Consider the following 27,613-nt stretch of genomic DNA (forward strand, 5'->3'; position numbering starts at 1 on the left):
TGGCAACACAAGCCCCTGACTGAACAAATCCATGGCGGGAACGGGGGGGGGGGGTCACACAAAATGGGTCTCTTTACAAAAGGCCCATTACATTCTGTGAGAGATCACAACCATAAATCCTTTTAAGTTCATCAGAAGGTGGAATAATCTTTCTTTTTATGACTTACTTAAACCAATAGAAGTCAACAGAATTCGGTTCTAAGGGTTCCTCAATAGACTTCTAGTAACATTGCAGTTCTCAGCTACTGCACTGTGGGCTTGTAAAATAACCTGGCTCTTCATGTCTCAAGGGAGCGTCAGTATTCCACAGTGCAGAATCGCTTGGATGACTGGATATTCACTGAGATGACAAGGTTTGAGTTCATTTTAGGCACCCAGGGCATTTATCAGAACTGGGAATTAGGAAAACAGTTGCTGGGAAAGATACAGATAGGGTTAGGAGAATGCTAAAGACACCACCCAGGATTTCCACTCGAAAACCTCTAGCATTTCAAATTCCTCCCAGTGACTCCCGAGCCTGGTGGAATGGGATGAGGTTGGGTCAATTTGTTGAAGCAGCCTTTATGGTTGCAACCTACCAAAAGCAATTTCAACACATTGAGAGGTGCAGATAATGGCGGAAGCGACACTGTCTTCTGTTCCTACTCAAATGAGCTCTGGAAAGCAAGGGTTTTAACGCGAGGGAGGCAGGCAGAAAGTTACTGATGAGCTTTCTTTGGGTGGGGTCTCCACAGGAAACCCTACGGTGGTAGCGCTTACATAACAGGGCCCGGGTGCCACAGATGACTTCCGTTCACATCCTAGGTTCTAATTCTATCTCGTCCACGAGGCCACCGCTGGCCTCCAGCTCCCGCTGTGAAGCCACTACAGCACCTCCGCCCTAACTGCAAAGAAACCAGAATTCTTACAGCAAAGTAGGATCCGAGCTCCGCCTCTGCATCAAATGATGCGCGAGCGGAAGTGACGTAGGACCGTGACCGTCTCTTCCGGTGGCTCTCTGCCCTGAGTACTTCACTGGAGAACTGTGGCCTTTGTGAGTTTCGCGGGATAGGGACTCCCTGCAGGTTGATCGAGGGTGCTGAGCTCTGCTCTACGCGCCTCGGCGCCTCCGGACGTGGCCAAGTCTGGGTCTCTCAGGCTGTCAGTCACCGGGGTGGGAAAGACCGCAGAGGCGCGTCCTGGCTGTGTCCGCAGCTCCCGCTCTTCAAAAGCCGCCAGAGGAACTTTTATGGAAAAAAGCTGGTTGTTTGGTTTTTGTTTGTTTTTTCAGAAGGGAACGAATTTTCGCTGGAGTAGTTGGAGTGACGACCGTCATAAACCTTGTGATTTCAGCGCCTTTGGTGAGCACTTTAGTGACAGATGCCTTCTGGAAAAGGCCGTATTCCTTAAAAAAAAAAAAAATTAGAAACGAATGTCTCGGGTGAGAACTTGACTCCTATTGTTGAGCGCGCGCTCTCTCTCTCTCTCTCTCTCTCTTCTCTCTCTCTTCTCTCTCTCTTCTCTCTCTCTCTCTCTCTCTCTCTCTCTCTCTCTCTCTCTCTCTCCTGTGTGTGTGTGTGTGTTTGTGTGTTTTATTTTGCCCATTAGCTTCAGATACAAAGACATACTTTTTAGTTATTTAGAATGTATTTCTTTATTTTGCGAGTATAAACGTTGGTAGACCTCAAGTCCACTTAAGAAAACCCAGCCCGGTGTCTGTGCATGTCTTAAATCTAAGGATGCAAGAGGGGTTCTATGGATTCCACGCTAGCCTGTTGTATATAGAGTACAAGTCTAACTTGTGCTACATAGTGAAACATTGGTTTAAAACAAGCAAAAATCCAACAAGCAACAATAATGAGCTGTTCTGCACATCTAAAGTTCCTAGAACTGTGTTTGTTTCTCCATCCCTTTTACATCTTTGCGCTGGTGATCAGATCCAGGGCCTTGTGCATGCTACACATTTTTTTTTTCTTAGTTCTTAGGTCTGTTCAGCACCAAACTGCTTAAAAATGTGAACCTCACAGAAGAAAGCTTTATGAAAAGTTGTAGAATTAACTGTTAAGACTGATAAATTAGTGTTTTCTCTCCTACAACACGTCTCCCCCTCCCCCCCATTTCTCTTTTAAAGAAAAATCTTAAATGTACTTGCATGTTTGATGATCCAGATCTGTTGTGGTGCATCCACCTCTTTGCAGAAGTTTGTTTTCACTTTCTTCTAATAGATAAATATATTGTATGATGATTTGTTTGCTAAGATGTAAACTGAAAATAAAGGGGGATGTGGCAGGGTTGTGGAGACACACGCCTTTAATCCCAGCTCTTGGGAGGCAGAGGATCTCTGTGAGTTCCAGAACCGCTTGGGCTACACAGAGAAACCCTATCTTGTAAAACAAAACAAAATTACTAGATTTTGATCAAGAAAAGCTGAAGAACAGTTGGGTATGCAGCTCAGTTGATAGAGTGTTTGCTCATTATGCACAAATCCCTAGGTTGAATCTCTAATACCACACATAAACTGTGTGTAGTAGCCCACTTTCCTGTAATTCCAGCACTTAATCCATAGAAGCAGGAGGATTAGGAGTTCAAGGTCATTCTTGGTCATATTGTAAGTTGTAAGCCAACCCGAATCACGTAAAATCTTGTCTCTAAAAAAGAAAAGAAGAAAGTTAAAAACTGCTTGGGAATATAGCTCAGAGGTAGAACACTTGTCTAGCATGTGTAGCCCTAGGTTCAGTTCCCAGCACCGCAAAAAAAAATAACTGAAAATTAACAATGATGCCATGTGCTATCTGATCTATAAACATTCAAAATTCTCCACATTGTTTAAACAACAACAACAACAGCAAGAAGCTTCTGGGTGTTTGGAGGTGTATGATCTCTTCAAGATTTCTATGTTGTGCTGGACTTTGTGGCAGACACCTGCAGTCCCAACAATTGAGAGGTAGAGGCAAGAGTGTCACTGCGAGTTTGAGGTCCCACTGGGCTACATACCAAGACCTTGTGTCAAAAAATAAAACCAAAAGATGTCTATATTGTGCTTGTTTATAAGCCATAGCGATTTCCTACTACTGTCTACAGTAGTAGGCAAGCTGCCGTACTTGGTGAGCAGCTAGGCACTGCATTCTGCTTTTCTATTTATCATTTATTTATTTATTTATTTATTATGTATACAATATTCTGTCTGTGTGTGTCTGCAGGCCAGAAGAGGGCACCAGACCTCATTACAGATGGTTGTGAGCCACCATGTGGTTGCTGGGAATTGAACTCAGGACCTTTGGAAAAGCAGGCAATGCTCTTAACCTCTGAGCCATCTCTCCAGCCCTCTGCTTTTCTTTTTTGAGGCATGGAGTTCAGGCTAAGTCTCGAGCTTATTAATGGCTTTGGTTGGCTTTGAGTTTATACTCCTACCACTCACCGTCTCCCAAGCACTGGGTCAACAGTCACACCTTGCTTCCAATAAGTTCGGGTACCACAGCTTTCCATTGCCAACTCCAAGGTTTCAAAAGGTGTGTGGAAGATAATTTGTAGATGTTCCATACTTGGACTATATTTTATTAGGGAGGCATCCATTTCTTGTGGTCCTAGCTTTGGTGCTTGCTAAAGACACTGTCCGTCACAGCACTTTGCTTGTCGGCAGTGCTGGCAGTTGGAGCCAGGAGCTTGGGTTTGCTAGGCAAGCACTCTGCACCAAGCCACAGCCCCAACACTTGGTTTTACAGATGTTTTTCCTTATAAATAAACAACACAAAAATTGTAGGCTGACAGTTTAACAAGAAGAATGTCTTGTGTCCCAGCTCTCATCCCACTTAAGTTTTTTAACATCTTTGTTAACTGCAGTAAATACATGTACCTGCCCTTTTTCTTTTAATTTTAGAAACGTACTGTTTTATTAGTATGTGTGCATACTAATACCCCAATGATGGTGACATGGTTGTGGTCAGAGGACAACTTTGGAGTTGATTCTTTCATGTGGGTTCTGGTGACTCAATTCAGATAGACAGGCTTATGCTGAAAGTGCCTTTAGCCAGTTTGCCAGCCTTCTTATTCCCCCTTTCCTGTATTTATGGAGGTATATTGTCACAGTAAGCTTTCAAAAGGTTGTGTGTTCTAGGTCAGAAGACATGTACATTTTATTTTGACATACATTAATTTTTTTTTTCTTTTTTCCAGGTCTTTTACCTATATAGCAGTTTCTGAATCAATCTGTCTTAAACTTCATTTAAAACTTATTCTGGGAAAATAAGAAACAGAATTTTAGTTTAAGTACAAGGCATTTGTTTTGACAAGGGAAGTCCCTTGGCCTTTTCAAGTGATTAAGAGCACTGGGCTGTACTCTGAGAAGCTGCATTTGCATGGGTGGCCAGTTCTTCCAGTGCTTGGGGAACTGAGGCAAACAAACAAACAAAGCCATTGAGTGTTATATATCTGCACTACTAGGACTTGGGAAACTGAGGCATTACATAGTGAGAGTCTATGTTGAATCTCTGTTGTTTGTGTCATTTAATGTTTGCTTTGTAGTCTTGTTCTGGTGAATCATCTTTCTCTGCCCCCTTCTATCTCCTTCCCCAAGCAGCAGTTTTGCTGGCTAGGAACTCAAATGAATAAAATAAAGGGCTTTTTAAAAATCAAGTTTTAGTTGTTTTTTTTTTTAATTTTTCTTATTATTTGATCTTGCTGTGTTGTGTAGGCCAACCTTATACTCCTTCCTCCCACCTCAGGCTCCTGAGCATTGTAAGTATAGGTATGTCCACCTTGAGTTAATGATTTCAAAGTGAGTCCCATTCAAGAGTAATTTAGTAGATTATGTGACTACATCAGTCTTTACATTTTTATTTCTGGTCTTTGAGGTAGATTCCTGCTGTGTAGCCCTAGATGGCCTTGAACTCACTATGTAATCCATGTTTCCTTTTGTTCCTGCCTCATGACTACTGAGATTTATATAATCCTATATATTTTAATATGAGTAATATCAAGTGAATATGTGATAAATTTTATCATGTGTAAATAATAAAAGTTTCTATATTGTGATCTAATTTAAAATTCAAAATTTATATAATTTATTTTCATAAGTCAGATAGATATATAGATAGTACCTTGTAGTGGATTGCTGCAACCTCAGTTACGGTTCTATAATCAAAGGAATTGATATTGAATATTGCTCTAATTTTATCCGATCAACAACTTGTAAACATTTTTTACTTATATATTGGCTAATGTTTTCCTTTTAGTGACTATTTTTTAAAATTTATTTTTGTGTGTGACATGGGTGTGTGGACAGAGGTCAGAGGACAGCTGTGTAAGGTTGGTTCTCTCCCTGTCCTTCCCCTTGATGTGGTTCTGGGGATGGCATGGCAAGCCCTGTACTCACTGAACCATCCCACCAGCCCCTCTGTGTCTATTTCAAGAGCTTGTTAGCGGTAGTGTGCCTCACTCTTCCAGTGTGAACACAGTATACCTTGACGGCACCTTTGAGGCTCCGCAGCAACTTTGTCAGCACACATAGTCCATTCAGATAACATCTTAACTGCATACACTTTCCTAGGTCAGTATCTTTCAGGATTTCATTTGGCACGCTTGGCTTTTGCATTTGTTTTATTTGTGTGTGTGTGTGTGTGTGTGTGTATGTGTGTGTAGGGGCGCTTGTGCTCATACAGAAGTGCCACAGCATTTATGGAAATTGACTGTTAAAATCCTCTGGGTTACAGGGTTAGAACTCAGCTTTTCAGGCGTGGCAGCAAGCACCTTTCCTCACAGAGCCATTCACTGGCCCTGGCACACTGTTTATTAGTTACACACACACACACACACACACTGGCCCTGGCACACTGTTAGTTACACACACATACAATGCAGCGTCTTTTACTCATCCTCTTATTTCTTTAAATACAGTTATTGGAGGGGTGTGGATATCAGGGTGGCTTGTGACAGTTGGTTCTCTCCTTCACCCTGTGGGGCCTCTGAGGATTGACGGTGAGCACCCTTTTCTACTGATTCACCTTGCTGGCCATGCTGTTTTAGTTTTGGTGGGAATACATCCTTTATTTTAAAATTTTGTTGACAAATTGAAACCAACAGCAAATCCTGTTAGTACCCTCAGCACTCCTTCACTATAGAGGTTTTATCAGTATTTCTCCTGCCTTGTGGCTTATCTGTCCCAGATAATCTTTTGTTGCCTTTCTCTTCTGATAGAAGAAATTGCCTTTCTCAGCTTTGGGCCATACATTAAGACAACAAATGACATACCTACTAGGCTATCTGAGAACAGGTTATCACAAATGCTGAGTCTTTGACTTTCCATGCCCAGCTATCCAGGTTGTGGATATTAAGGCTCAAGCTTGTAAAAGGATTGGCGGTGTCCTGCCACCTGACTCCCGGCTAGCTTTATCTGAAATAATTACACGGAAACTGTATTCTTTTAAACACTGCTTGGCCCATTAGTTTCAGCCTCTTATTGGCTAACTCTCACATCTTTATTAACCTATTTCTAATGATCTGTGTAGCACCACAAGGTGGTGGCTTACCAGAAGGATTATAACCTGCGGCTGTCTCAGAGAGGCGAGTCATGGCGTCTGCCTCACTGCCTTCTTCCTCCCAGCATTCTGTTCTGTCTACTCCACCTACCTATGTTCTGACCTATCAGGCCAAGCAGTTTCTTTATTAATTGACCAATGAAAGCAACACATAGAAACAAGGCTCACCTACATCACAAGCTGGTGTTGAATCAGATCTGGGTTCTCTTGTAAATTGTAGCTGTAGGAACAATGGCTCCCTGTACCCAGGTGGAGGTCTCTCATACTCCAAGACTTTATAAGGAGCAGCTGGGGTGTGATGTGTGAATAGCAATGAGAGTTTGTGTGCTCTAAGGAGCATACTTGTGCATTATGATGTCATGCAGCTCAGTATGATGCTGTTGCTTAATGAAGGCCAAGTGCAGGAACTAGCCACCTGTTCAAACTGTAGATTGTTGACCTTAGCATTAAATGCTGTGGTCATCCAGCTATCCTATTCTCACATGTAAACTGTGGAGCAATTGTTAAGCATATTCCCCTTTGTTAACTATAATTTCATACTCAGTTTTGTTTTGAGACAGAACTCAGGCTGGCCTTGAACTCCCTGTGTAGCTGAAGATGACCCTATACTCATGGACTTCCTATTTCTACCTTCTGAGTGCTGGAGTTCCAGGTCTGTATCACTATACTTTACGCACATTACCACATCTTGTGAGTACATTTCCCCCTTTACAATAACATCTTTGGTCTCAACTGGGGCCCCCAGAAAGCAGCACATGTATTTCTCTTTGCTCATTTCCCCATGTTTTCCATAATGTAACCAAAACCCAGTGTATAGTAGTCTTGTGAGTTCTTTTCTCAATGGGTACCTCCCTCCGTCATCTGTAGGTTACTGAGTAAAATGAACAATACAGTGGTTCCCTTATCTATAGGAGAGACTTTCTTTTTCAATAAATGTGTTTTAAAATCATTTAATTATTTGTGTATTTTGTGAATATATACATGTATATTTTTATGTGTTTAGCTGCACACATGGAACTCAGAGGTCAACATTTGTGTCTTCTGCTTTCTTGAGGTAGGGCTTCTCATTAAAAGTGTCGCACATCATTTTGGCTAGACTATCTGACTAACAAGTCTCTGTTCCTATACGCCTCAGCACTGGGGTTGCAGACGTGTGCCAACCTCTTGGGTTTCACATGGGTGCCAGGGTTCACACTCAGTGTCCTCATGCTTACACAGCAAGTGTTTTGCTCACTGAGCCTTTCCCCAGGTCCCATGATTGATACTTCCTAAGAATGTCAGGAGCAACCTCAAACTGTAAAGGGTATAGAACTCTATAATATATGTATCTGTGATTAATTTATAAATTCAGTACAATAATAGATGAACAGAAATAACTAAGAAATCGAATAATTTCAACAATATACTATAATAAAAGTTAAATAAATATGGGTTTCTCAATATTTTATTGTCCCATGGTCATATTTTTTTTTCAGGCTGATTGATTATGAATAGCATACTGGCATGTAAATTTGGAAGCAATTAATATATTTAGTTCTGTGTTATAGAATGTGTCATAAATAAAAGCCTCAAGTATTTACACCAATTCAACATCTTTTGTCAAAATCAAGTCATAGATTCCAGCTAACACCTTATAATAATGCTTGGAAATCCCTCAATGGCAGCATGAAGTATGTCCTGTCGTACAATGTGCCTGTGCTGCTGCTTTAATTTCTTTCCTTTTGAGAGTTTAATATGGTGTCTGTTGATCTTATTTGCTCCTCCCCAGCTTCTCCAGGTCAGTTCCCATCTCCCTTCCCACCCAGCTTTTCTGTTTCTGCTTCTTCCTTCTCTTCATCTCTCGTCTTGTCCAATTTGTATAGCCCAAATACTCCATCCACTGAATTGTGCACAACCTACAAGAGGTCACACTTGTATACTCACAGCTAATTCCTCCTGTAAGTTGCCATTCATCCTCTGCTTTCCCCTCTGTACTGGGATTTTGTCTGGCTTGAGTTTGCAGAGGTCTTGTTCATGTTACACAACTACTGTGAGTTCATTTGTGCAAGTGCCCTGGTGTGTCTGGGAAACACTTTCATTATAGTCATTTGTGGCCTCTAGTCCTTTCTTCTCTCTCGATTCCTGAGCCTTGAGGGGAAGGGTGTGATAGAGATGTCTCACCAAGGGCTGAGCACTCCACAGCTTCTTATTCTCTGCAACATGACCAGTTGTAGACCTCTGTGCTGATTGCCACCTACTGCAAGAAGCTTCTCTGATGCAGATTTAGAGATCATTAGCCTGTGGGTATAGTGATAAGTCATGGTTTATTCCTTTATGTCTATTTAGTGCAATGATAGTGGTAGGTTTCCTCCTAGGGTCCGAGGCCTGTTAACCACAGGTTCTTGACTCTGATAAGGGGTATGGGTTCCATCTTGTGAAGATGGTCTTAAACCAATCAGAAAGTGTTTGGTTACTCCCATACATTTGTACCACTAGTGGCTGCATCAGTGGACATATCGTGCCAGGATGGTCATTATTGTAGCTTTGCAGATTTCACAGCTGGATAAGGTTGGTCATTCTGGGACTGGAGAGATGACTCAGCAGTTAAAAGCACTGGCTCCTCTTCCAGATCACCCAGGTTCAATTCCTAGCACCCACATGGCAGGTTACACCTATCCAGTTCCAGGCCTTTTGACATGATACCCTCACACACACAGACATACAGGCAAAACACTAATGAACATAATATAAAAATAAATTATATATTTTTTAAAAAAATTGGCAATTCCTCCTTTTCCCCAGTAGCAAACCTAGCACGCAGCAGTATAAAAACTAGTCAGTAGGGATGAAGTTTCCAGGTTAGTAGAATTTTGATTTCTTCATGTTCTGTGACTCAAGTATGTGGTGTTTTCTGCAATAGGGTCTTATTCTCAAGTTCTGAAGGGTAACCAAGAGCAGTGGCAAAAGTCTGTAATGTTTGGAGGTCTGTGCAGCATCATCCGAAGAGGTTATCCATTCTCGGAACTGAATTTTTTGTTAGGCTGTGATATATCCGATAGGGCCATTGTTGCCTGGTTACAGGGTAATTCTATTTAAACTCTTTTTATATAAGTATATATTTTAGGAAGGTAGGTGTCTATATAATGCTTTCAAAAGACTTTTAATGTCTTTCTCCTTACTCCCTTTTCTATTCTGCCATCCTGTCCCTACCTCATTTAACCCATCCTGTTGAATTATTCATTTTTCTCCTTTGTGATGTGACAGTTAACTTTTAATTGTAAACTTGTCCACCTGAAATCACTTGGAAAGAGAGTCTCAGTAAGAAACTGTGTAAATCAGATTGGTGTGGGGGCATTGTCTTGATTGTTAATTCCTGTAGGGAGTTCTAGCCTATTGAGGGTGCTGCCGGTCCCTGGTTTGGAGCTCTGAACTGAATAAGACAGAAGAGCAAGCCAACAAGGATTCATTCATTTTTCTGCTCTTGATTGTCAGTGTGAAGTGAATAGCTGCTTGAATGCATGCCTATATTCCCCCTTGGTGATAGACTATAGTCTCTGATTGTAAGCCAGATAAACCCATCATCCTAAACATTGCTTTTGATAAGATTGTTTAGTCCAGGACCTTTAAAATATTCGTTACTGTGTGTGCTTGTATAGGCATGCACATGTGGGGGTCAGAGGACAACTTTCAGGAGCGAGTTCTCTCCTCCCCACAGGCCCACTTCACACTGATGAATTTATATTGTGTTGAGAAAACACACACACACACACACACACACACACACACACACAAATTGAGTTACCAGGAGTAAAGGTGCATCTATAATCCTGGCACTTGGGATGTTCAAAAAAAGAAGACCAGTAAGGTGGCTCAATGCTAAAGGTGCTTGGTGCCAAACCTGACCTCCTGAGCTCAATCCTTGGGACCCACATGGTGGAAGGAGAGAACCAACTCCCCAAAATTGTTCTCTGATCTCTACATGGGTGCCATGGACCATGGGCATACCCACACCCCCACACACAAACAGTAATAGTAATAACTTTAAAAAGGGTAGTGAGATGGCTCAGTGGGTAAGACTTATGGGTAAAAATTGCTGTGTGAACTTGATATGAATTTAATCCCTGGAACCCACAGTTGGAAGAGAACCAGCTTCCCAAATTTGCTTACCTTCTGTGTACCATGGAACATGTACCTGCACACAGGCATGTGTGAGTGAGAGTGTACACACACACACACAATAGTAATAATGTAGTATATAAAGGACCAGTGAGATGACTCAGCAGCTGAAGGTGCCTGCTCCCAAGTCTTGACAGACTGAGTTCAGTCCCTAGAGCTCAGAGTGAGAGAGCCTGTTTCTGAATGTCGCCCTCTACTTCCACACATGTTCAGTCATAGCCAATTCCCACAACACACAATAATAAATAATAATATTATTATTGCACTTTTAGACCAAAAGCACTAACAGTTCATGTTGTGGGGGCCCTAGAGTGGTGGCTCAGCAGTTAAGAGCACTTATTGCTCTTGCAGAGGACCAGTGTTTGGTTCCCAGCACCCACCATCTATAACTCCAGTTCAAGGGGAAGCCAATTCTTGGATTTTTCTAACTTGGGTACCAGCCATACACATAGTGCACATACATACATGCAAACGACCCTCAAAATACATTTGGAGAAAAAACTTATTAAAAAAGAATTCATAGCTGGGTGGTGGCCCTCAGGAACAGAGGCAGGTGATCTCTGAGTTTGAGGCCAGCCTGGTCTACAGAGCAAGTTCTAGGACAACCAGGGCTGCACAGAGAAACCCTGTCTTGAAAAAAACAAACAGCAAAGTAAAACTCACATTGGACGCTGGTGTGTGCAGTCAAGCTGTGCTCTGGGTGAGTGCACAAACAAGGTATTGTTCTCACCCTCCCATTCTTAATATATTTCCGGGAAACTTAAATTTATATTGTGTTGTGAGAATCATTTAATTAAATCTAGTTAATACTCAGTTGTATAATTTCAATAGGATCTCTAATTGCCCTGATGGGAATAAAGGTATTCTAAAGAGAAACTGGTGACCACCCCCCCTTTTTTAAAAAAAAAAACAAAAAATAAACTTTCAAAAGCATATATTCACTTCAGTTGGTATTTCTGAAAGATTTTTATGTTGGGAGAAGGAATAGGCTAGGAGCCAGTGTGTATGGATGGGGTTAGGCTAGAGAGGGGGTTGTCCCCTGGAAACAGGTCAGATCGTATTGCAGAAGGGACTGGAGCCTGAGCTATCGTGATGAGGGGAACTGCACACTTAGCAGGACTGCTTGGCTATGCCTGTCTCTGGCCCTCGGTTTAAATCTGAAGTTCATGTTAGGATCTCAGACCTAGGCTTGGAGGTACAAAGCACTGGAGCCTTTTGTTTTGTTGAAGGTACAGGTCACCTTTTTGGTATTATAAAAATTGTTTTTGAGACAAGGTTTCTAACCACTGTGTAGCTCAGGCTGACATGAAACTTACTATGCAGACCAGCCTGGCTTGTAACTCACAGAGATCTACCTGCCTCTGCCTCATGAGTACTGAAATTAAGGGTGTACACAACTATACCCAGCTTATAAGCATTTTTTAGAGGTGGTATGAGGTTTTGCTTTTCATGAAATACTAAGGTTTAAAATGTGTGCCTAGCCCATAATCATGCAAAATGTATATAGCACATATTTCAAGACAAGTCCTTAATTCCAGAAGATGATATTAATATATTTTCCCAGGTATTTTTTTTAAAGATTTATTCATTTTTATGTGCATTGTTTTGCCTGCTTGTATGTCTGTGTGAGGGTACCAGATCCCCTGGAACTGGAGTTAGACAGTGTGAACTGCCATGTGGGTGCTGGGAATTGAACCTGGGTCCTGTATGAGAACCATCTCTCCAGCCCCTGGGTGTTTTCTTAAATAGAAGATAGTTTAAATATGATGGAAGCAGGGAGCTCTAGGCATGGGAGCAAAAGTATTTGCCAGGTGAAAATTGATACAAAGTTTTAATGAAGAATGTATGTTATGGGGCCAGAGAGATGACTCAGCAGGGTGGTAACCTGAATGTGGTCCTATAACATAATGGTGGAAGGTGAGAACAACCCCAGAAAATTGGCCTCTGACCTTTACATACATACACGCACTTGCACATTGGCACATCGGTGCACATGCACACACAAATACACACTACTACTACCACCACTACTACTATGCATTGTTGACAAACACGGCATAGAAATTCTCATGCACTTGCTGCCTTTGAGAGAGAATGGGTACCTTCTGTAGCAGCTAAGAGACATTAACCTAACTTGTATCCTGGGCCATTTGTTTCGGGTCATTAAGATAAAAGGTGACAATTCAGTGTCCTGCTAGATAGTAAACTTCATAAACCCCATTTGTCCTTTCTAAGATTGGGGCAAGAAAACCCATTTTTAATAAAAAGGAGAGAAAAGATTGGCCATTTGGGATGAGATGCCACAGTTAAGCTAAGAGTTAAACTTTTATTAGATAACAGGGCATCACAAGGCACTGGAGCAAGAGAAAGAGGAATTTTATTATTCATTTTGACTTTTTTGCCTCCACAGTCAACATTTGGAAAAGATGAACTGGTGCGGGAGAATTATCTGTATTCTGTCAATCATGTATTTTAATAAAACACTGATTGGCCAGGCAGGAAGTATAGGTGGGACAACCAGACAGGAAGTAGAGGCGGGGCAATAAGAATAGGATAAGGCTAGGGAGGAGAAAGCTCCTTTAGCCACTCCTGCGCAGACCACCGAAGAGGCAACAACATGTGAGCTGACAGCTGAAAGAGGTACCAAGCCATATGGTTAACACAGAGTAGAATTATGGGTTACCATAAGATGTAAGAATTAGTTAATAAGAAGACTGAGCTAATGGGCCAATCAGTTTATAACCTTATGGAGTCTTGTGCGTGATTTTTCTTTGTGGCTTGCCGGTTGTGGGGTACTGGGTGGGACAGATACCCCAACAAGCCAGCCCTCATGTTACAATGAACAACTTGTCCTGTTTTCACTTACATATTATTATATCTGGTAGATAAACAAACAAACAAACAAAAAACAGAAATGCTTGTCTGGGAGACAGGCATTGTGGTACATACCTGTAATCCAAGTACAAGACTGAAGCAAGAAATCATAAATTCAAGAAGGAACTGGAAAGGGAGGACTGTGGGCTTTCTGTAGGGATGCTTTTATCTTGTTAGGAATGTGGTAGGACATAAACCTTTATCAGAACCCCAGTGCATATTTAAGATGTGTGCATTTGAACTGAAGAGTTGGCTCAGTGAGTGAGAACACTTGTGTACAGCGTGAGAAACAGTTCGAATCCCCAATATCCCTGGCATAGTCATTTGTGTACCTGTAGGCCCAATAGTATGGCAGGCAAAAGATTGCTGGAGCTTGCTGGCTACCAGTCTAGCTGAGGGTCTAGTGAGAGATGCTGTCTTGGTGGAATGTGTGGAAAGGGGTAGGGCCGGACGTCCCATGTCCCCTAGGCTTTATGCACATGACATAATGCTTCCCCTCTTCCCACAAAGATGTGCTTGAGTTTTAATTATATCTTAGAGTCATTATTTTAGTCTGATCTATGGAATAGGGCCTGTGTAAGGTTTCTGTGAGTGTACAATTTGATTTATAGATAATGAACTGTGTAACTTGTACTATATAATTTGGACTGCTGTTCAGGGTTTGATGATTGCCATTAAATTTTAGCAAAAATGCTTTTTATATTTTTGATTGTGAACCTAGGATTTAACAGCTGAGCCATCTCTCCAGTCTACAGAATTATTTTTAAGATACATAATGCTTAATGATGAACCAAAAGGAGGGCTGGGGATATAAATCAGTTGGTATAGTGCTTGCCTAGCATGCACAAAACTCTGGGTTTGATCAGCATCGCCACATCCACTGGGCATGGTGGCACGAGGATTAGAAGAAATGGTGGCAAGAGGATTAGAAGTGCAAGACCAACCGTGGCTACATAGTGAGTTTGAGGCCAGCCTAGGATATGAGACCTTGTTTTATTTTTTGCTTCTTTGTTTTGTTTTGTTTTTTAAAAACAACTTGGGAGGCAGAGACAGGTGATCCCTGAGTTCAAGGCCAGCCTGGTCTATAGAACGAGTTCCAAGTTAACCAGGGCTATACAGAAAACTGTCTCAGGAAAAAAAAAGAAGAAGACGAAGAAGAAGAGGAAGAAGAAGGAAAAAAAGTATGAGAAGGAAATTAAAGCAAACTGGTGAATAATAATAATAATAACTAATAATAATTTTGTTTCAGACAGGCAAACAGGAACCCTAAAACAAAAACTGAAAAGATGGTTCTCTGAAAAGACCTGTAAAAAGGGTGTTGAACAGATCTAATTTTGCTCTAGCCATCCCTGTGTTTGGGGGAGAAGGCTTGCGTTTCCTACCAAGACCTTGCTGAGGTTGCTTTCTGCTTAAATTATGATTTGAGATTCTCCCTGCGCAAATACCTTTACATTTAAGATGGAGATATAGCTCAGTTGTAGAACTCTTGTCTATCCTGCATGAATCTTGAATTCCATCCTCCACAGCTGTCAAACAGGATCAAATACCACCAAGAAAATTCTACCCGAAAACAAAAAGATTATTTTGGGACCATCAAGATGACTCAGTTTTCAAGTATATTTGCTGTAGATCTGAGCACTTATGTATCAAACTATGTGTCCAATTAACATCCTAAGGAGTATGGAGACAGGAGGACCGCTGAAGCTTTCTGACTTTCAGTGAAAATGTGAGCCCCTGGTTCAGGGAAACACCCCACCTTAAATGAATGGGTTTAGAAAGATAGGGAAGGGCATAGCCGCCTTCTGACCTCTGCATGTGCACATTTACAGAAGACTTACACACAAATAAATAAGAAAATAGCGATCTGCTTGTTGTACATATAATTTTACCACTTGTTGAAGATGAGAGCAAGTTTGCATAGTCATAAAAAACCTTTACCTGCCTTTAAGTCCGGCATCATCGTTTCTGAATGAGATGAAAAATGAGCAATTGCTAGTGCTCTCTGAATATAGATCCTTTCCTGTTTTATTATGTTTTAAATTTTCTGATTGTTTTCTTTGTGTTTATGATGTATGATGCAGAGAGAAGGGTGCTTTCCACCTTTACATGGGTCTTGGAGATCAAACTCAAGCTATGAAACTCATTGTCTGGACACAAGTGCCTTACCTGCTTAGCTCCCTGTTTTTTTGAGGCAAAGTCTATATCCTGGCTAGCTTTGAACTCACAGCAATTTCCCTGGTACAGCCTCTCAAGGGCTGGCATGTTTGCAGGGTTTTCTGTTCCACCAGCCAGCTCTCAACCACACAGAGACTTGTTATTAATTGTAAATGCTCAGCTGATAGCTTAGACTTGTTACTAACCAGCTTTATCTATGCTCTATCACATGGTAGTACCTTTCTTTAGCATGGCATGTTCATCTCCTGGTTCCTCCGCATCTCGCTGGTGACTCTGCCCTTCTTCATCCCCGTTCTCTCTTTTTGTCCACAAGTCCTGCCTAACCTATGCCTGACTAGCTATTGGCCATTTAGTTCTTTGTTGAATCAGTGAGAGTCCTTTATCAAACCAGTGAGAGCAACAAATACCCAGAGTGAAAAGCACTGGCGTTACAGGTGTTCATCACCTACTTGGCTTTGAATATAGATCTTTTAAGGGCAGTTGTGTTTACTGGGAAGGGTGATTATAATGATTAATTGAACACATGGACACACACACTCCTTGCACAGTTGCTACATAGCATTCCTCAGTAAATTGCAGCTAGTATCACTAGACCTCATGTTTCAGAGAGTACTGTGTTTAATGATCTTCCTATGTACTTCCTGCATATAGTTAATGTATAATTGATAGGTATTATCTAAGTAATTGATGTTAATTAGTGATTGATACTGCAGAAGTGCTCATGGTTGTGTACAACAGGCAGTGGAGAGTGCCACCGTCCACTGAAACTCACCGGCTGCACTGAAGTGATGACAGCTCCGGTGAAAGGAATATTCGGACCCACTTCTGCGTTACAGGATGGCAGCCACTGACCCGTCCCATGGTAAGGCCTTAGGAATTGAAGGCAGGTTGAAACCCACTTGCTGGCCCACAGGAATATTTGTAGCGCCTCTGGGGTGTGTTACAAGGGTAAAGGTGCAGTCTTCATTATATGTTTTATAGTCACAATAAAGTACCATTTTTGTTTTAGATTTCGTTTATTTTTATATGTATGAGTGTTTGTGTGTGTGTGTGTGTGTGTGTGTAGTGCCTGTTGAGGCCTGAAGAGGGTGTCAGATCTAGGTTGTGAGCTGCCATGTGGGTGCTGGGAATTGAACCTGGGTCCTTAGCCACTGAACCATCTCTCTATCCCCCAACACTTCTCTTTTTTGAGACGGCGCCCCATGTAGCCCATAGTGGCCTTGAATTTGCTAGGTAACTGATGATGGCCTTGAATTCTTGATCCTTTTGCTTCCACCTCTTGACCTGGGATGACAGGTGTGCACCATTTATGCCCATTGATTCTAAATGGAGCCTGGGGCTTCATGCTCTCCAGGCAGGTACTGCACTGACTGAGCTACAGCTCCAACCCTGATAAAGTGGCATTTTCAGGGCATAAAGCTTCCTTACGTATGGAATGAAGATGTTATTAATAGAGTTGCCCTAATAAGAAGCATTCCTTACCATCCTTCTTTCAAGTTGTAGATGACACAGCACTGTTCTAGCATTCTTTGGCATGTAGGGGTGGGAATGAGCTCTCAAATGTGTGTGTGTGAGAGAGAGGTGGGGAACAAATGAGGGAGAGAGAGAACTATATTGAGAGGCACAGAACAAGAAAGGTGGAGACTAGGAGGGAGGGAAGAGGAGACGTCTATAGTTAGATTGATGACCTGAGGCTTTTGTACTAGGGTGGAATGTCTCCTGTGCCTTTGGATGAGATTCTGAACAACTGAGTATTCATACCTGCTTCCTTTCCCTTAAGATCTTTCAGGGGACTCAGTCTGCCTTCAAGAAGAGAAGGTATCAGCACAAAGGATGCTGATTGACTGCCTGGCAAATTATCAGGTAAAAAGATAACACACATGCACACACATTCAAAACATTCCACCTATAGACAATTTCCTCCGAACAAACTTATCTCTAGAGCTGTTTAAATCAAATAGAGCTTCATTCACCTAAGGCTCTGGTTCCCTGGAATATAGAACCTGTCATAGTTTGCCTTCTGTTGCCATGATAAAAAAACCAGGATCAAAAGCAATGTGAAAGGAACAATTCTCAGATCACAATTCAGCCCTGAGAGATGTCAAGGCCAGCACTTGAGGCAGGACCTGAAGCAGAGAGCAGTGATGGAATCTGTTTACTGGCTCATGCCCCTGACTTGCTCAGCTACCTTTCTTAAACACCCACACCCACCTGCTGGGGAATGGTACTGCCCACAATGGACAGAGCCTTTCTTCATCAACCAGAAATCAAGAAAATGCCCATAGGCCAATATGAGGAAGGCAGAGTTCCTCAGTTAACACTCCCTATTCTCAGATGTGTCTAGTTTGTATCAAGTTGCCAGTGATTATGACAAAATCTTTCCTATTAAGTGAGTTGGAAATCTACAGTTAATCTTGATCTTTCAGTAATAATCTGGCTTTACCTTCATGGTGTCAGATCATTTTTCTTTTATTATTACATTTGTGTGTGTGTGTGTGTGTGTGTGTGTGTATGTGTTTTCACATGAGTGTGCATGTATAGAGCACATGCGACAGTGTGTGTAGATTCAGAGGACAACTGCGAAAGTCAGTACTCTGCTTGCATCATGTGTGTCTGAGGTCCCCACTTAGGGCATCAGTCTTGGCAGCAAGTAACATTACCCACTGAGCCATCTTGCTAGTCCCTGATCAACTGAATGTTTCTTCCTTTTTTGAGTTTCCTGGCAGGTGATAAGGTAGATGATATAGCCTCCCTTTCTAAGATGTTTATTCATGTATGCACAATCACCACGTCTTTAGGAGGTGCTGGCTACTGTGCCTAATACAGAGAAATACCTTGATGTTTTCTTGTGTACCGTTGGTACCAGTTCCTAGTCAGCAGTGACATTTAACTTGAGGGAATAAGAGAGTGAGAATAAGACTGAAGATGGAGCTCAGTGGTAGAGTTCTTGCCGAGCATGCTCAGTCAGGGTTCTGGGTTCTATCTCCAGCAAGGTAAAAAGGTGGCTGGAGTCCTCGAAGCCTCAGTGGGTAAAGGGCTTCGTACAAATAGAGGGACCTGAGTTTTGAGACCCAGTACCCATGTAAAACTTGGCATGGCTGCTTATGTCTGTAATTTCAGGGTCGGGGTGGAGACAAGTAGATTCCAGGACTCACTGATCAGCCAGCCTAGCTGAAACAGCAATTTCCAGGTTCAATTAAAAGCCCTGTCTCAGAAAATAAGGTGAAGAATTAATTGAGGAAGTCATCCCAACGTGAACTTTTGGCCACCACGTGAACTTGCACAGGCAAGTGTTCCTATCAGTTCACATGTATATACACCATGCACACATACACGTGAGTTTAAAGAGGAGTTTGTAAAGCCACTGGACCTTGGTGTTAGAGAATTGGAGACCAGGGAATTTTTTTAGATGTTGGGTTCCACTTCCTCATCCTCCCATGTTCATTAATAAAGATCTTAATTGGCTAAAACCAGCATGGCATGTGTTCAATATTTCAGGAGTTAGTTAACTTTGAGGATGTGACTGTGGACTTTACCCAAGAGGAATGGACCTCACTGAACCCATCCCAGAGAAGGCTCTACAGAGATGTGATGCTGGAGAACTACCAGAACCTGGCCACAGTAGGTGAGACTGCTGTTGCTCCCTGCAGCCTCTCATGGACTGACTGTGTTTCAGGAATGGTGATGGTAGCTCTGAATAAGACACGGCCCTGTAGAAGGGACCACCGTTACTCAACACGGCCCCATCCCTAAATGCATATTTTGTGTTTTGTTGTATTTTGAGACAGAGGTTCTCATTGTAGCCCTTGCTGGCCTGGAATTGAGGCATAAAACAGGATCACCTCAAACTCACAAATACTACCCTTGCCTCTATCTTTTGAATGCTAGAATTAAAGGTGTATACCACCTTAAATATGTTTTAATGTACTGGAGTGGTTCTCAAAAAAAAAACAAAACAAAACACCAAGATCTCTATATATTTTTGCTGGGTGGTGGTGGCTCATGTCCTTAGTCCTAGCACTCAGGAGGCAGAGGCCAGCAAATTTCTAAGTTTGAGGCCATCTTGGTCTGCAGAGTGAATTCCAGGATATCCATGCTACTCAGCGAAACCCTGCCCTCCACCCCAAAAAGAAAGTATATATTTTCCCTCTCTACGTTGATAGGCTAAATTAGAAACCTCAGTGTATAATCTTGTATCATTTGTGTGTCAATAAATTCTCTTGGAGTTCAAGAGATGGCTCGGTAGTTAAGGGAACTTGCTTGAGGACCTGGGGTGGGGATCCCAGGACTTATCTAACAAGCTGATTGTGGTCTTGCATGCACCTGTAACCCTGGTGTGAAACTGAGGAGAGGTTGGAAATGAGGATCACTGAGGCTTGCTGGCTGCCAGTCTCACTGGGAAAACAAGGTTCCAGGAGAGACTGCCCTAGAGTAAAGCACCCAGCACCCCACTTTGTCCTTTGCATGTGGGCACAGGCATTCATACCTGCACACACACGTGCATATACCACATAACATATACCACACACATACATATCCACAAACACGTGCAGTTAATTAAAAAGGGGTTGGGGAGATGACTCAGTAAGTAAGATGGTTACTGCTCTAGCAAGAGGACCTGAGTTAGGGTCACAGCTCTCCTGTAAAGGCTAGGTGTGATATTAGCCACAATATATACAGAAGCACACCTGCATACACGAACACTTGTACAGACATACAAAATAATAAGTAAATTAGAAAGTTTATTTATCTTGATGACTGTGATTAATAATACTATATATGAGCCACTTGCAGTTAAGTTTTCTAGAGGAACAAAGATCTCTTTGTTGCAGATCTCTCTCTCTCCTCTCTGTTTTGTTTTTTTTTCAAGACAAGGTCTCACTGTGTAGCCCCGGCTGTCCTAGAACTCACACTGTAGACCAGACTGGCCTTGAACTCAGAGATCCACCTGTAAATGGAGACTGTACTTTCCCAGCCACCCAGACCCGAATAACCACACAGAAACTATATTAAGTGCAACATCATTTTCCAGTGTCTTGGACTTCTTACTGGCTAGCTCTGAGTATTAAACCCATTTCTATTCATCTGTATATTGCCACAAGGCTGTGACTTACCAGTGCAGCATGTTACTTCTTCGGCAGCTATATGGTGTCTCCTTGACTCTGTCTACTCTCTCTATAGATCTCTGTTCAGATTTCCTGCCTGTTTTTACTCTATTAAGTCATTGGCCCAAACAGCTTTATTCATCAACCAATAATACATAGAGAAGACATCCCACATCATCCACCTGCTTCTGTCTCCTGAGTGCTGGGATTAAAGGCATGCACCACCACCACCCAGCAAAAAAAATATATGGAGACCCTGGACTTTTTGAGAACCACCCCAGTACATTAAAACATATTTTCCCAGCTGTTGCAGTTCTTACTTCCTGTTTGAGTAAAAGTAAAGTGCTGGGCTGAGATGTGACTCAGTGGTTGAGCACCTATCACTTGCGGGGTTTGGATGCAACCCCCAGTACTATAGAAAGAAAACTCTAGTACTTTGTAAAAGTATATATGACTAAATTAACTGGGGTCTAGAGAGTATATATTACTTGTATAATTAGCGCCTTAAAAATAATTTCTCTTTATTTATCATTACAACTCTAGTTCCTGGCAGTTTGTTGGCACACTTCTGGAATTCAAGCATGTGGGAGGCAATAAGAATAATATTACTGTGAGCTTGAGGCCAGCACTTGTCTCCAAACACTGGAGAAAAAGCAAAAATTCTTAATTCTTGAACCCTGGGAGTTCTGTCATTTTTTTTTCCCCTGAGCCTTCTCATCGCGTGTCTTACCTTGTGCACAGGATATCAGCTCATCAAACCCAGTCTGGTCTCTTGGTTGGAACAAGAAGAATTTAGTACATGTCAGAACATAGTTTTCTCAGGTCAGTATTCATGGAAATTTTATTTTATTTTTTTTCTTATTCTTCTGAGATAGGGTTTCTCTGTGTAGTCCTGGCTATCCTGATACTCACTCTGTAGATCAGGCTGGCCTTGAACTCACAGAGATCCACTTGCCTCTGCTTCAAGTGCTGGGATTAAAGGCATGTACCACCATCACTGGGCTTGGAAGTTCTATTTAGCGAAAGTTTAGTATGTTTGTAATGAAATAAACTTAAAATAAAAACAAAACCCTTGTGTTGGTCTGAAGAGATGGCTCAGTAGGTAAAGGCATGTGCGGCCAAGCCTGACAACCCGAGTTCAATCCCTGTAATCTGCACAGTAGAAAGAGAGAACCAACTCCCAAAGTTCCCTGACCTCTACATGCGTACTGTGATGCTTGCGTAGCTCTGCACATATATACTCAGTAAGCGAATGAAGGGGTGAATGAATATTTTAAAGAAGCCTTAAAATTCTTGTGTATGGGGGGCATGTATGTGTTCCCACAGTATGTATTTTGGAGTCATAGGGAACCTTTGGTGACTATCCTCACTTTCCACTTCATTTGACAGAGTCTTTGTTTGCCTCTGCATGTGCCAGGCCGGCAAGCTTTGGGGGATTTTTCTGTCTGCATCTACCATCTTGTCATAGATATACTGGAATTACAGACACCTACTATCATGCTCAGCCTTATGTGAGTTCTGGGGATCTGAACTTAGGTCCTCACACTTGTATAATAAACACTTTATCCATTGAAACAATCAAGGTCCTATAATGAAGTTCTTCAAGATAAAATTTGTCTCAGAACTCTGAGGCGAGAAGAAAAATCTTCAACTTCCGATATTCTTTTAGTTTACTTAAACTTAGTGCTTTGAGAGATGTTCTTTTTCTAGAAGTTTTCTACTCTATTCCCCTGATAATTTCTTTCTGCTTACCATCGTTTTTAATTTTTATAGAATCAACTTTTGATATGATCTGAAAGTTCAATCCAGTGTCTTTATCTTTGCCTGACATGATGGCACAGTCCCATAATCCTTCTACTCAGGAATCTGAGGCAGAATGGTTATGAAGTCAGCATAGTGTGGGCTGTGTAGTGAGTTCAAGGCTAGGCTGCTTAGTCTCAAAAATAAAACAGAAAAAAATCCTCATCTATTTTTACTTTTTCTACCTTTTAAAATTCAAAATAAAATAAATGAGCCTTATTTTTTAAAATAATTTATTTTTATTTTATTTGCATTGGTATTTTGCCTGCACTGATATCTGTGAGGATGTGAGATGTTGGGGTCAGAGACAGTTGTGAGCTGCCAGGTGGGTGCTTCTGGAAGAGCAGTCAGTGCTCTCAACCACTGAGCCATCTCTCCAGCCCAAACCTTAGTTTTTAATTCCTATTTTCTACTTCCTTCTCCATACTCCTACCTTTATTTTTCTGTTTTACTTCAGAATGGAAAATGCAACCTGAAACCAAATGTTCACTATCCCAACAGGAATTTGTGAGGGGTAACATGTCCAGTGGGTTGCAAATGGTAAGAATAAAAATTTTATCTTATTTTTATTCTCAAAGGAAATTAGAGGCTAAAGATGTGTCTCTTGTAGAGTACCTATTTGGCATGTTTGAAGCTCTTCGAGGGAGAAAACTAGGAATTACATTAAAGAAGGTTTGAGAGAAGTAGATAATACACAAGAACAAATGTCTGAAGAAATAATATGAAATTGTGTCCCTAATGTGTGGTGAAACTCACTGCTTCAGAACTCATATAGATTACATCTTTTTCTTGGACTGGTGCAGAAAGCTTTTAAAAATTACACCAGATGACCCAGCATTCTGGAGTAAGTGTTTAATCACACCATTTGAGAGCAACTAACAGTATGAACTGTATGCAGGTAGTGGAAATAATCATAACTACAATGTTTTGTTATCAAATGCTTATAACCTTAACAATTGGCTGCAAAAAAAAAAAAAGTTGTTCTTCCTTCTTACCAGCAAACAGGAAGCCAGAGTGAAAGGGAGCTCCATAACTGGACAAAATCTGGAGCCTTCTGCAGTGACCTCTCATCCCTTCAGACACACCTGAAAACTCAAGCGACACAGGATGACTATGACTGTGGTCAGTACAGAAGAGACTTTCTGATGTTTCCCAGGAAAAGCTGCGCTGGTGAGGCACTTTCTGAACTCAGTGAGAGTGAGGAAGCCTGTACGACCCCAATTAATGTTAATGGAAAGACCGCCACACAGGAGAAGTCTTTTATCAGTCAGCCACAGCTTCACACACGTAGAAGAACTCACAGTGGAGACAGACTTTATGACTGGAATGAATATCGGAGAAGTTTTATAAACTCGAGACTTGCTGTGCTCATAGAAACTCTCAATGCAAAGAAGCCTTACAAGTGTAAGGAATGTGGGAAAGGCTACAGATACCCTGCATATCTAAACATTCACATGCGAACGCACACTGGTGAGAAGCCCTATGAATGTAAGGAATGTGGGAAAGCTTTCAATTATTCCAATTCATTTCAGATCCATGGAAGAACTCACACTGGAGAGAAACCCTATGTATGCAGTCAGTGTGGGAAAGCCTTCACTCAGTACTCAGGACTTAGTATACATGTAAGATCTCACAATGGTGATAAACCTTATGAATGTAAGGAATGTGGGAAAGCCTTCCTTACATCCTCACGACTTATTCAACATATAAGAACACACACAGGAGAAAAGCCTTTTGTGTGTGTCAAATGTGGGAAAGCCTTTGCTATTTCTTCAAATCTTAATGGACATTTGAAAATGCATGCTGAAGAGAAGACATGTGAGTGCAAGATTTGTGGGAAAGCATTTGGATACCCTTCATGTCTTAATAGTCACATGAGAACTCATAGTGCCACAAAGTCATACACATGTAAGGAATGTGGGAAGGCCTTTAACTATTCCACTCACCTTAAAACTCACATGCGAATCCACACTGGGGAAAAACCCTATGAGTGCAAACAGTGTGGAAAAGCCTTCAGTCATTCCACTTCATTTCAGATACACGAAAGAACCCACACTGGGGAGAAGCCCTATGAATGTAAGGAGTGTGGGAAAGCCTTCATCTGCCCCAGTTCCTTCAGAATTCATGAAATAAGTCACACTCACACTGAAGAAAAACCATATAAGTGTCAGCAGTGTGGAAGAGCCTACAGCCACCCTCGTTCCCTTCGAAGACATGAAAGAACTCACCAGTGAGCAGCCTGGCTGACGGAAGCTACGAGAGAAAGCCATTATTTGCTCTAGTGTACTTTGAAGACATGATGGTACTCCCAGTGGAGAGACATTATGAAAATTATATACATAGCTTGGAGCAGTACTGTACGGTGGCTGTTCAGGAGGCTGAAGATGGGGGTAAATTTAAAACCAAACTGGGCAACGCAAATGCTCCATGTCCAAAAAATTAAAACGATTGCTGACAAGATGGCTCAGTGGATAAAATCACTTGTTGTGAATGTCTGATATCTTGAATTTGGTCTGTATCCATGTGAAATAGACAGATATAGTGGAATTAATCTGTATTCCCAACAATCCGACAAGATAGGAGTCAGAGGCAGGAGAATCACCTGGAAGCTTGCAGGCCAGGTATCTTTCGAGAGACCTTGTTATGCTTCAGCAAGGTAAAAGAACCAATGCCTTAAAGTTGTCCTCTGACCTTTATATGTTTGCTTACTTCCCACATATGCCACAGTCATAAATTAAATTTCAAAGAATTTAATTGAGGGCTGTTGAGATGACTCAGCAGATGAAAGCATTCTGCATACAATCCTGACAATTTGCGTCCTTTCCCTGGTTCCCCACAGTGTAAGGAGGGAATTGGCTCTTAAAAGCTGTCCTCTGACCTCCACGTGAATGCTGTGGCACCCAAGCCTACTTGCCAGCCCCCAGTAATAATACATTTTAAAAATTAAAGTGAGGGACTGTAGAGATGGCTTAAACAGTTTCAAGCACCTGCTGCTCTTGCAGAGGACATGGGTTCAGATCTCAGCACTCACATGGCAACTCACAGCTAATCCATAACTCTAGTTCCAGGGGATTTGGCACCCTCTTCTGGCCTCTGTAAACACGCAGCAAACATAGACTTCACTTACATGTGCAGGCAAAATACTTATACACATAAAGACAATAAAAAGAAAAGGATGTTGTAATGAGTCTCTTAGGGCAGAGTGGCTGGTGTCCTCAGAAGGTTAAGGTGCAGCAGGATGCACACAGAGAAGATGGTAGGAAGTCTTCAGCCTTCTGCAAATAGAGAAGATCGTTACCATGGGTGTTTCCTCTTGTGGCCTCCAGAGGAAACTACCTGAGCTGTGCTCATCTTTGATCTCTAGCCTCCAAATTGTAGGAAATGAATAACCATGTTTAAGCTACTGGTGAGTTACTTTGTTGCATTAGCTCTAACAAATAGATGTAATAAATCATTATGAATAAAGCTTTAGACTACTCAATGCTTTAGTTGCATACAGGTCTGATTGCAGTGGCCCCTGTTTATATAATCCTACAATTTGAGTGGTAGGAGTAGGATTGAGTTTAAGACCTGTGCTATACAGCAAGATCTTGTCTTTCTTCTTTTTTTAAACATTTTTCTTTAATATCCTATCTTTAAAAATCAAGGGGTGGGGCTAAAATGATGACTTAGCAGGTAAGAGCACTTGCTGCTCTTCTAGAGGACCTAGTATTTGGTTCCCAGTACCCATATGATTGCTCACAATCATGCCTGTAACTCCAATTTCAGCTCATCTGATGTCCTTTTCTGGCTCCTGAGAACATCATACAGTCATATGCTACACATAAATACATGTAAGTAAAACACTCATGCACACAAGATTATAAAAAAAATCTTTTTTGGTTTTTTTTTTGAAATAAGTTTATCTGTGTAGCCCTGATTGTCCTGGAACTTGAGCTGTAGACTAAGTTGGCAATGAACTCTCAGAGATCTGCCTGCCTCTGCCTCCTAAGTGATGGGATTAAAGGCATGTTCCACCACCACCCTGCTGAAAAAAAATCTTAAAAAGACAAATAGCTTGAAAATAATGGCACACTAATATAATCCTAACACTTGAGGAAGTGAGGCCAGACTGATCAGGTTCAAGGCCAGTATTGCCTGCATATTGAGTTTGAAGCCATTTTGGGTGTTATGAGATCCCCTCTCAAAACAAAACTAAAACTGAGTGTTGTAGTAGACCCCCTGTCTTCCCAGGACTCAGGAGGTGGAAGCAGCGGAACTAGGACTCCAAGATCACCCTTGGCGTGGTCAGTCTGAGGCTAACCAGGGCTACCTGAGTTCCTGTTCGTGGTGGTTTGAATACTTGGTCCTCAGTTAGTATAACGGTTTGAGAAGGATTAGGAGGTATGGCCTTGGAGGAGGTGTGTCACTTGAGGTAGGTTTCAAAAGCCCATGCCAGTCCCAGTATATCTCTCTGCCTGCTGCCTGCAGATCGGAATGTAAACCTCTCAACTATTGCTCCAGTGATATACATGTCTGCTTCCTACCGAAATAAATGATCATGGACTGGCCCTCTACAACTGTAAGCAAGCCTCCAGTAAATACTGCTGCTGCTTTTGAAATAAGAATTGCCTTGGTCATGGTGTCACAGCAATAGAATAGTGACTAAGGCATAAATACCTGGCAGGAGAGAGACTCTGATCATAAAGGTGGTTTTCACAGAGCATGGCCTATTCATTGTACTCTAAATGTTTTGACCCGTGCATTTCCCCCAAATATGGGAAACTTGACTATAATTTGTGGTAATGGGGAGCTGCATAATGGCCAAGCCACCTCTGACCCCACAGATGCACTTTGTAACATATACAGATATGGTTGTTTGTTGTTGTTGTTGTTTTCCAGACAGGATTTCTCTGTAGCTTTGGAGGCTGTCCTGGAATTCACTCTGTAGACCTCTGCCAAGTACTGAGATTAAATGCGTGTGCCAGCGCCGCCTGGCTGGTCATTGGTTAT

General features: G+C 41.8%; 1 protein-coding gene and 1 long non-coding RNA gene across 12 annotated transcripts in view; one reads left to right on the forward strand and one right to left on the reverse strand.

Annotated features, from left to right (window-relative positions):
- Positions 1–882, reverse strand: part of LOC125408269 (uncharacterized) — a 15,149-nt gene extending 14,267 nt beyond the window's left edge. For both annotated transcript variants that reach the window (XR_007234434.3, XR_007234433.3), the window contains exon 1: positions 579–882. This is a non-coding gene — a long non-coding RNA (uncharacterized LOC125408269). The remainder of the gene's footprint in view (positions 1–578) is intronic.
- Positions 883–947: 65 nt separating this feature from the next.
- Positions 948–25,112, forward strand: LOC125408267 (zinc finger protein 426-like). 10 transcript variants are annotated; one of them, XM_087905832.1, is made up of 10 exons: positions 948–1,033; positions 1,271–1,340; positions 5,872–5,952; positions 7,057–7,566; positions 16,455–16,578; positions 17,497–17,579; positions 19,215–19,341; positions 21,563–21,643; positions 23,079–23,161; positions 23,620–25,112. In XM_087905832.1, the coding sequence occupies exons 5-10, from the start codon at positions 16,554–16,556 to the stop codon at positions 24,853–24,855; spliced, it is 1,635 nt and encodes a 544-aa protein (XP_087761958.1). In that variant the 5' UTR covers positions 948–1,033; positions 1,271–1,340; positions 5,872–5,952; positions 7,057–7,566; positions 16,455–16,553; the 3' UTR covers positions 24,856–25,112. The 10 variants fall into 10 exon arrangements, with proteins under 10 accessions (XP_087761958.1, XP_087761955.1, XP_087761956.1 ...); XM_087905829.1 differs by having other exon boundaries at positions 7,057–7,164; XM_087905830.1 differs by having other exon boundaries at positions 7,073–7,164.
- Positions 25,113–27,613: the final 2,501 nt, after the last annotated feature.

This window comes from Myodes glareolus, chromosome 4, assembly GCF_982192425.1.
Source record: "Myodes glareolus chromosome 4, mMyoGla1.1, whole genome shotgun sequence".
NCBI lineage: Eukaryota > Metazoa > Chordata > Mammalia > Rodentia > Cricetidae > Myodes > Myodes glareolus.